The sequence below is a fragment of the Varanus komodoensis genome, unplaced genomic scaffold (genome assembly GCF_004798865.1).
Source record: "Varanus komodoensis strain SLA01 unplaced genomic scaffold, ASM479886v1 scaffold2, whole genome shotgun sequence".
Lineage (NCBI taxonomy): Eukaryota > Metazoa > Chordata > Lepidosauria > Squamata > Varanidae > Varanus > Varanus komodoensis.
In genome coordinates, this window is record NW_025335568.1 from 44,913,743 (window position 1) to 44,924,184 (window position 10,442).

A 10,442-nucleotide genomic window follows, 5' to 3' on the forward strand; every position below is an offset into this window, starting at 1 on the left:
TTTGGGGGCAGGGATGATTCCAAGAGTTACTCTTGGGAATGGGGATGGACATTCTCTCCGCCACCCCCGCCAGTGCTTGCTTAGGCTAATGGAGGTCCTGCCATTCACTCTCCCATTGCGCTGGGATACGGGACAAACATTCCCCGGTGACCCTTGGCATGCAGGTTCCCTCTTCAGGACATCATTAAAGAGCTTCCCTGCGCTTGTCTGACATCAATTGAAAAAGCTTCTCTTGCAGACTCCCCCCCTCCACGCCGCAACCATCCATTTTTTCTCTTTTAAAAAAAGCTCTATCCAGGCAGGAAAATCCTTTGGTTGCGGCTGCAGAAGGGAAGAAAGGTACCGCTCTGCAGGTAGCTCCAAAGGGCTCTTGCCAAGGAGGAACCAGTCCTGATCCCTTGGCAGAGCCGGCCTCTTCGACTGCAGCTCTCTTTGGCCTGCGGTGTCCACTCTGGCACGGCCTCTGCCTGTCGCTTCTCATCAGCCCAGTCCGCCGGACATCCCTCCTCAAAGCCCCCTAATCCGGTTATCTCTCGGGTGATAAATATTAATGCCCCCACCCCACCGCAGTCCTGGAGCTCTGCGCTGGCCCCAGAGGAACAACTCCCACTGGAATAACTAAGATATCAGCGCCGTCGCCAGTCCTCCCAGCTGCTCCATGAACGGCCCCACCAAGGCCGGTGAATGGCCCACTGCAAAAGATGACTGGGGCCCCCCCTCGTCCATGCTCGACTTGCTGGCCGATCTCACCGAGGAGGATGCGCCCCAAGCCAAGGCGCCCTGCTTGGATCTCTATGCTTTCCCCTCTGCCTCTGCGGCGCCCTTCGGCCAGAGAGCTTTCCCCGCCGCTTCTGCTGTTGTGGCTGCTGCTGGGGGACCACTCGGCTTGGAGGATGGAGACCTCGAGGAGGGAGAGGAGGAGGAGGAGGAGGAGGAGGATGAAGAAGAAGATGAGGGACGCCTGAGGAGGAAGGGTACTTTCCGGGGCAGAACCAAGAGAAAGCGGATCATCACGCGCACACAGCGCCAGGCGGCCAATGTCCGGGAGAGAAAGAGGATGTTCAACCTCAATGAAGCCTTTGACCAGCTGAGGAAGAAGGTGCCCACTTTCGCCTACGAGAAGCGCCTCTCGAGGATTGAGACGCTGCGCTTAGCCATAGTCTACATTTCCTTCATGACTGAGCTGCTGGGGAGCTGCAAGGCCAGCTAGGGAGGCAGCAGGGCGAGAGAGGTGGCTCCATCCAGGAATGGAGAGAAAGGCGCAGCGGAGGTCCAAGGGCGCACGGGCTGGAAGGTGCAGATCCGAGCATATCTTCCCAGAAGGACAATGCAGCTAGCATGGAGACAGCTCCTGAGTGGAATATCTTGTCTACTCCCCCCCACCCCTTCCACCCACTTTTAAAAAAAAAGATTGCAGTTAATCGATCCAGTGCAACTGGCATCTGGCAATATCAGGAGAGGCTGTTCCCTGGTTGAGGACTTCTCTGTTCCTCCCAAGTGATTCCTCTGTGGCTTCTTTTTTAAAAGACTGGGCTATCTGAAGTGCCAATGGCAACTAGCAAGAAGTTTAACAAAAAAGAGGAAATATGCTGTTTGGACATAATGGGTGATTGGGGGCACTCTTTCTTCCTTGAGCCCCACCAGGATCTCTTTCTGGAGAAACTGCAAAGACAGGGGTTTAGGATGTTTGGGATGAAAGGAGTACAGGGTGGAAAAGATGTGGGAACCACCCAATGTTGGGGAGACCCCAAAGTAAATCAAGGTGAAGGAGGCGAAAGGAAGAAAGTGCATGCCTCGAAAAGGAGGTTGTGGCTGAGCAACTGAGCTCAGAGAATCTGATCGGAATGTCCCAGTTGAATGGGTATTGTGTGTAGAAGGGGATGCTGATAAGGACCAAAACAAGGCTTGATGTTAAATGCTTCCTTGGTTTCGCAAATGTGCTTTGGAGCACACTATTTGCATTAGCTCTGTGTGTGTGTGTGGGGGGGTAATTAGGGGCATCAGAGCAGATGCAGAAGGGGAACTTAACCCCATCTTTATTTTTAGTAGGGAAGTAAATAGGAGGAGCAGTCTGGGGCCAAAGACATTTTGAGCCCTACAGTCCTTCTTCGTCTTTCTCTCTCGTTTTGTTTTTGTTTTGTTTTTGTATATCGAGAGTCAAAGAGAAAGGAGGACGACTGGAGTGGGGTGGAATGTGTCATGGAGACACACTTTAATTTTCACTTTAGCAACAAGAGGCAGGTAAGGCAATTTTGGAAAGGTTTCTGGGAAAGGGATACTGCAGCCCCAGAAGCAAAATGAAGCATACACTACCCTTTCCCGCTCCTCTTCCTCCTTCCTAATGAAACATTGAATTTCGACATATGCAGCATGAAAAAAAAAAATGTAACCTATGTTTTGATCAACTGCGTTATGGTATTAGTGATATGAGATTCTCCCCTTGACCTCCTCTCCAGCCCTACAAACACAAGAGGGTTCAAATTTCCAGTGCGTGTGAAAGCTGAGTGGGAACCCTGTCCACACACCCCATGTAATGATCAGCAATTGGTAGAATATGAGTAGATTTGCATGGATCTCATCTGGTTTGGTTTGGTTTGGGGTTTGGTACATGCATCAGGAAGCACCTTGTACACTAGTTCCCCACTTGTGTGCTTCAGCCAAAGCAAAAACTGACACTCAGACCACCCATCTCACATAATGGGGTATATATATTTTTTCTGATGCAGTGGCTGATGTCTTGTGTCAGAAAATATATCATGTGAAGTGGTTCTTAATCCCTGTGACTTCAGATGTGTTTCCAAGTACTTTGCCTGAACTGCATTGGCTGTAACTTTATATATCTGCCTGTGCACACTGCAGTAATTGGTGCCTTTTCTTTCTATTTGTCTCCACTGTGCTTGGCAATGCTGAAGAAAGGAGTAACTAAAATTATGGGAGTTAAGGAAAGGCTTCAATTTGGGAACTTCTTAGCTTAGAAAAAAGATGAGCAAGAGGTGAATAAAATTATGTATGGTGTAAAGAAAAAGAACTGACTGTACCATCATAGTAGAACTTGGAGCTATCCAATGAAGGTGAGTGGTGGAAGATTCAGGACAGACAAAAAGAATCACCTCGGAGAATGCTCAGAGCAAAACTATGGCATTTGCTATGGCAAGATATGGCGATGGGCCCCACTTTGGATGGCTTTAAAAGGAGGTTGGACACATCCATAGAGGAGAAGTCTTTCCATGGTTGCAAGTCCTGATGTCTGTATATTATCATCAGTGCCTTAACACCCATTCCTGGGGAATATGAGTAGGAGGGTGGTACGTTATATAAATCAGGCATGGTAGCTTTTGGTCCTCTGGATTATTTGGTATGCAACTTCCATTGTTCCTCACTATATGCTGATTAGGGCAGCTGAGAGTTGTAGATCAAAACATCTGAGAAAGAGAGGGCTGTGATCTGATGCAAGAGGGCTTTTATATTCTATGAAGGTCATTCATAAAGTAGTATATAGTTTGTGGAGTTTGCTGCAGAACTACACCAAGAAAGACATCCTGGTATTTCTGATATATAAGTAACTGAGATCAGAATCTGGTCCTAGTAATTCTTTATATGAATATTATAGTTTTAGTCAATTCTAGCAATAATGTTTTATTGTTGCTCCTCCTTATGCATTTACAATAGCATATACATTTGTGTTCCTTTTATAAATTGTCCCCTGTTTTTCATTATCCATCTTAATACATCTGTTCTTAGGGTTATTTGGATGCCTTTTCCCACAGAGAGTGACTTAGAGTTTCAACCTTATGATGAAACTGTACAATTTCACATATCAGAGCACTTGCTATAAAAGAGGGAAAGGAGCTAACAGCACAGAATAAATCCAATGATCAATCCTTGTCCACCCAACGATTGGATTATGTTTCATCCTGTCATTATGAGAATGACTCATGCAGAGACAGACAATTCTTTAAAAGATGTGGGTCCACTGTTATTTTATATCAGTCATATAACAAGCTCAGTGGTGTCTCCAGAACTGTGTAAAATTGGAATGCACAAAAGCCAACCACTTTAAATGAAGAACTTCATAATGCAAGCAGAATTCTGCCAGATAATGCAAAAGTTGCTGGATTTCCCTTCATAGAACATGCCCAAGTCATTTTCCTTTTTACTCTGACAAAATTTGACAAGGCAGGGAGCACTCCATGTCCATGCTTCACCACCCCAAATTCATGGGATTCTGAGTATATAAACAATTGCTATGATATTATATTTCGAAGTTAGAGCTTTACAATGGAGCAAGCATGTAGTGCCAGGCATTAACCAAAAGACAGACCCACAAAATTGTTAAATCCCTACTGAAAATAAGTAAATATGCTGGTCATGTAGCAGCTTAGCTTTTGGAAAGGGTCTTCCTATAAACCAAACATCCACTTCAGGAGGTTGATTTGCTCCTCTTGCTAGGTGATTTTCTGAATCAAACGAAGGCTCTGGTAAATGCATATGCATGTCCTATGTGTGGGCAAGACTGTGAGGGAAGCCCACAGAGCGATGAAAGTTGGCTGGGATGAATGTGAGTGTTTTCAATTCAGCTTTCAAGTTCAAAATCTGAAAGAGGTATTATCGAAACCAGGGCAGGAAACAGTGTTGCAATAAGGACATGAGGAGAGCCATGCTGGATCAGACAGTGAGGCTTCGTCGCTGGGGATCTCATGCTCAGAGAATGAGTCTGCCTCCTTATCCCTCACCCCAACCCCTCAGGTCTGCCAGTTGCTTGCCCCGGCTGCTGCTGCTGCAGCCAATCTAATTACAGAGCCACCAGTTGTCCCAAGTTCAGTTGCCATGTGGAGGGACTTGGGGACAGGGTATTGCAGCATATGGGGATGGGAAGATTAACCTTTCCCTCCCTAGCTGCAATCCTCCATAAAAATAGCCCACCACACGGGAATTAAGAGCAGGAAAAAGCCTGTAATGGACCCTGGCTCTCCTAAATAGATTTGGGACCAAGGATCCATGGACCAGAGTCAAGTAGCTCCCCTCATGCCAAATTAAGAATGAAGAGAATTTTATTTTGTCTGAATTTTAACCCTTAGCCTGACCTAATTCTCACTTACTGGATGAACACAAGTTGGAACACAGTTATCCTCTGGGCTGGGCACTATTTTTGAATTCTAGGCTCAAATATTGCAAAGATGCATACCTGAGGCAACGTTGTGTACAGGAGTGCGTACAAAATATGTAGGTTTGTGGCAAATTGCATACGAAAGTAAAAGTAAACATTGTATGATTTTTAAAATATCTGATACTAAAATTGGATAGAATGGCTGTGAATGGACAGCCATCTGAGAGAGAAGGCTCAACCTGAGCCCTGCACTGAGCCAGAGGTTGGACTCAATGGTCCACTGACCCCTTCCAGCGCTACTACTTTATGCTTTTATGAATTCATACAAAACAGGAATGAACCAGATATAGATGGATTCTTATATCCTTCTTCTAAACATTTTTGCTTCATAGTAAGTCCTATAGATAAGCAATCCTATTGCAAAATAAGTATTGGAATCCCTTGCCCCTGTTCAGGTGATGCTTCTACCTAAGATGCAGATTCAAGCTCAGAGAGGAGGGGCAGGAATGAGACACTTGATGGCAATTTGTTGAAGGCATTCCCTGTATATAAACCTGGCTAGTTCTGTGTAGCCTTTGTAGAAAACAGCAGATCACAACCCTAGAAATCTTCCAGACTTCCCAAGAGTCTTGGGAAGACTTCCAGAGTCTTCTGGAAGTCTTGGGAACTGAGGCATAGTGGGAGGCTCTTGTTAAGAACTGGATCTCAGTTGAGCTGAGCCCTCAGTTCATGTTCTCTTCATCTGGAGAGGCAGCCTGGGATTTCTTGACAGCCTGTGTTTGCATATATGTGCATCACCTCTGAAAGAATTGTGAGCTCATGAAGGGAATTTCTTTAGTAAAAGGCCTTTATGGTGACTCTTGTCTTGATACTGGAGACCAGAGCAGAGCTTGAATTCAGTTCAGCATTGAACTGAAAGGGGCATATTTCAGAGTAGACATGAATAGAAGTGGTGTCTCAGGTTCTAAAACTGATTAGATTAGTAAATTTCCATGTGCAGGGTGACAAAGGTGGTGTTAGGAGATGGTCCACTGAGCCCTGAATTTTGGGGAGGCCATCTGCCCCACCACCCTGCTACCCTTGGAAACTTGCTTAATTAGATGTATGGGGCCCTGATGATCTCTGTGGCATCCAGTTGTCCTGGATTAGCTGGCTTTTTAGCTGACTAAATGTGCTTCAGCTTCTGCTTCCCCCAGCTCTCCTTGAACCTTCCTGGCTGAGGGTTACTTTTCCTCCTGAAATCAAATACCCTCCTTTCCCTTGCTCATACAACCCCTTTTGCAAATAAGGAGTGCCTTTAGGAGGCAAGTCCTTTAAAGACACACTCACATAGAGACCTGAGAGCATATGCAAATTTGCATATGCAAATCAGTGCTTTTTAAACCTGTTGGCCTGAGCCTCTTAGTACCTAACACCATAGCCACATGCCACAGGGGCCTTTTCAGACACCAGGGCAGGCGATATTAAACCCTGAAATTAATGGCGATGGATGATAAAATATTTCTGAATGGTGAAGGGGCTGAAAAAAAGTCCAAGGGGAATGGTTAAATGAGGTGGGTGTTCAGTCTGGAGACAAAAGCATGATAGTGATCATTAAATGTTGGAATGGTTTCTATGCAGAAGAAGGAGCAGGCTTGATCTCTGTTGCTCCAAACAGAAGGGAAATTTCAGGAAATCGGATTGCAGGTAAACATTTCTGAATGATAAGAGCAATTTGGTAGTGAAAGGTGGTCCATGTTCCTGCACTGGAAAGATTTAAGCAAAAATGGAATGCCCATCAATCAGGGATTCTGTAGACGAAGCCTGCACTGAGCAGGAGGTTGAGTTGGATGACCTCTAGGGTCCTTTCCAACTCTAGAATTCTGTGACTTATCCAGGACTGCCTTAAATAATGGGAACATGGTTTTCTGACCAGAAAAAGTACCATCTGCCTGTTGAACTTGTGGTACCCTCACAAAGGATTGCAAGGATCTTCAGACACAGAATACAAACTCCACATCTGAATCACAGTAGGGTCAGCAGCAGCCTGATCTTGACAGTATGTGCCCTTGTGGCAAGCATATGGTTGATGAAATCAGTTCTAAAAAAAGGATTTCTGTTCTTCTAAAATTGATTCTCTCATCTAGTGAAGACAAGCAGTAAATCAAGCACTTGCTCGCTTGCTCTCTCTCTCTCTCTCTCTCCTACCATAAACTACCCTTTGGATAAACACAGTGGCTTGTGTTTTTAAGATGTAACAGAGTTGCATGAATTCTTTTATTTGTTCACTACTCAGGCCTTAAAATAAGAATAATCCAATCTGAAAGAAACAAAAAGGAAGGAGAGAAAGGATAGATATTTTTTAAAATCCCTGTTGTATGGAATTAATTTTATTCTGCATTGGAGTCAGTGTTGAATTTCCACAACATCTTATCAGATCTCTGGAAACTTTGCCAAATGATCATTAAGCCAATATTTTAGCTCCTCTTAAGATACTATCTCCTGCATACACAAAATACAACTGCTAATCCTGGGCGGATGTAAAATTAGCCATTAGCCAAGCAGTATTTCCTTTGCCTCTAACAATTCTATAGCCAAAAGAAAAAAGAGAGGAGTGAATCCAACGACATCCAACATCCCATAGCAGGACCAAGTTATTCCAGCAAAGCATGTCCTGTGTTTTCCTGGGCTACAGCATAGCAGCAAAGTTCATCATCACACGGGCATATTGTGCAGAGTAATGCACAGAGGAAATATCCATTAAATCTGCATCGCTTCATTATTGCAAATGACCATGAGAGTATATCCAGCTCACGTACTGTATGAATAGGATAAACCAGATTTGCAACTATTGATATTAAGGATCTGCTGCAATCACACAATACAGTTTGGACCCTAATGTAGTGAATCAGAAAACTGCCTAACTTAGCTTGGACCAGTTCACAATCTTGGTGCTTTAACTGAGGGCTACATTGCAGTCTCAGTTCAGAACCCTAAATCATCATGAATTTCACTAGCTATCATTGGAAAGCAACAAACAGCTATCACCTTTTTTCCTTTTTGTCAGACTTGGATGATCTTTTCAGAAATAGTAGCCACTTAGTAGCCACTACACCTGCCAAATTTCACATAACTAGACACAGGTAAGAAGTGAGTGTACATGTTGCTATATGCATTTAAATCTTGTTTTACTTTTAAAAAAAAGTGATGGGTCTGTTGATAAGTGTTCCATTCCTTGGCAGAATTAGATTAAGTTTGCAGGCTCAGTTGTCTTTTCTGAATGAATCAAGTCTGCCCAGATGAATAAAATAATAGAATAAAATAATAAAAAAAAAGTGCAGATAGCTTTGTGCAAGAGCGTATTTCACAGTTTATGGTTTCCAGAAAGGATCTGCTTATCTCCTTTATTGTGGGTGGGGAGCCAGTACAAAAATGGTGTATAGCACAAGGGTGGCCCTAGTTAAGAAATTAGCAAAGATTCAGGCAACTAGATGAGACATTTTTAGTGGAGGAGACTAATTACTTGAAGGATGGAAGTAATTCAAGCCATTTATAATTCCTCCATACTTCGGGGGCAATTTGTATGAAGATGGCACATGTCATAGTGGTGTACCTAAGCAAAAAAAAATGCAAAATTTCTGGAGGATATTTGAACTAACTTATGGGTTATGATGAATGAACAGCAACTGAAGCGCAATAGAACAGGGTGGATGATGATGTAAGGTATACAGTGGACTTTAGCATCCTGCATCTTCAAGGGAAGCACCAAATGTTGCACTCTCCCAGGTGCAACAGACTCTCACAAACCTCTTTTAAGAATCTCTGTTCATGTAAAACAGAACTAGCAAAGCATGCTAAGTTAATCCTGTGATATAGTACTTCAAAATCTCCGCTCCCCACACCATATGGCTTGTTTTGGAGAGCCCTGATTAAACCATTCATTCAGATCAGAAGGTAGAGCTTCCAGTCACAAAGCTACACCTCCTTTCCCTTCCCCCATCTTTCCAACATCGTATTTTCCTTGTATTTCTCTTAGGTGGGGAGAAATGTATCATTTTTGGAGACTGTGTTCCTGTGTCCCTCTGAATCCCAAATTTTCCAATGTGTTTAGATTCAGATTTGGATTTCATCTGTCTCAGAGGAGCCCCACTTCAGATTGGACATCACCCAAATCTTTGAAATTAAGAATCAAGATTACAGGATCAGGATTACCATGTGGATTGGAATGGGGGCTACAGTGGCAACAAGGAACATATATCTAAAATGGAATGAGATACACAGTTGAAGAGAGGCCTGAGAGTTCCACATTACGTCCATCAAAAATTCAGAAAGGGGAAGGGAAGGCTTTGCAATGTCAAGCAAAGAATGCCTTGACATTTGTAGCCTGCAAAGTGCATTTGCTGATGCAATAACTTGTAAGCAATCCATTAGGAACCCCTTGATCGCATGTGGAGCTTCTTTGCATCTGTAGAACCAGTTAGGCTGGCCCATTCTAAAGCCTCAAAGGTCAAAACACACAAGTGTGTAGCAGTAGTAAGGACTCATGCCTACAGATACAACATGACTAGAAATTAATGTCTGATGAAAAGAGATACTCATCCTTGGGATGCAAACTCCACTCTCTAGAACTGAATGGGAACCGCACTCATCGCAAAAGGAATGAAACAGATCTTCTTTTACATGAGCTTTAAATTTCCCTCGGTAGTTCCCGTGCCCCAGTTCACAAATCTGCTTGTGTGGTCCTTGGCTGTACGGGGAGGAGGAGTTGGAACAGTTCCAGCACTGGCTTCCAATCAGCTAAGCTGGCTGGAAAATATTTCCATTTACCCATAAGGGCATATGTGCATATTGGGAAAACAAGCTTCTGTTCCTTTTCACTCTCACCAGCCTTTAACTAATGCTTACTGTACTTTCAGGAGAGGAAAGACATTTACCTTCTACAGGTCTTTACCCCCACCTTCTCCCCCAGTCATCTGTTCCCACCCATCCAGTTGCAGTGGAAATGCCTCCGTGCTGCTGTTGTATGGCGGATAAAGTCCAATTTTGCCAGAAAATGCATGAAATCCAGTTTTTTAGGAAAGATGTCACATTCAGTCAGTGTGGACCAACACCGAATTCAGGCCTGATGCAAATTCATCATTTAGCCATGAGCAGCTTGATTGCTTTAGACAAGTCACCATCTCTAACGGCTTTCCCAACAAATTTGTTCCAACAACTGCTCTTGTTGGTTTTCATTTATTACATCTTCCCTCAAAATAGCACTTCCATTGTGGGCTTGTCATATTTACACCTCACCATTTATATGTAGGAAAATGTGTGTTTCCCTATCCTCATCTGGACCTCTGCTTCAATCATG

At 43.9% G+C, this 10,442-nt stretch overlaps 1 protein-coding gene across 1 annotated transcript; it reads left to right on the forward strand.

Moving 5' to 3' along the window:
- The first annotated feature begins 724 nt into the window (after positions 1 to 724).
- On the forward strand, positions 725 to 1,210 carry FERD3L (Fer3 like bHLH transcription factor). The gene has a single exon (XM_044428958.1). It carries the CDS (start codon positions 725 to 727, stop codon positions 1,208 to 1,210), a length of 486 nt encoding a protein of 161 aa, XP_044284893.1.
- The last annotated feature ends 9,232 nt before the right edge of the window (positions 1,211 to 10,442 follow it).

What these genes read in the sequence shown, in the direction of transcription:
- FERD3L (XM_044428958.1), top strand. Translation starts at nt 725, where the DNA reads ATGCTCGACTTGCTGGCCGATCTCACCGAGGAGGATGCGCCCCAAGCC.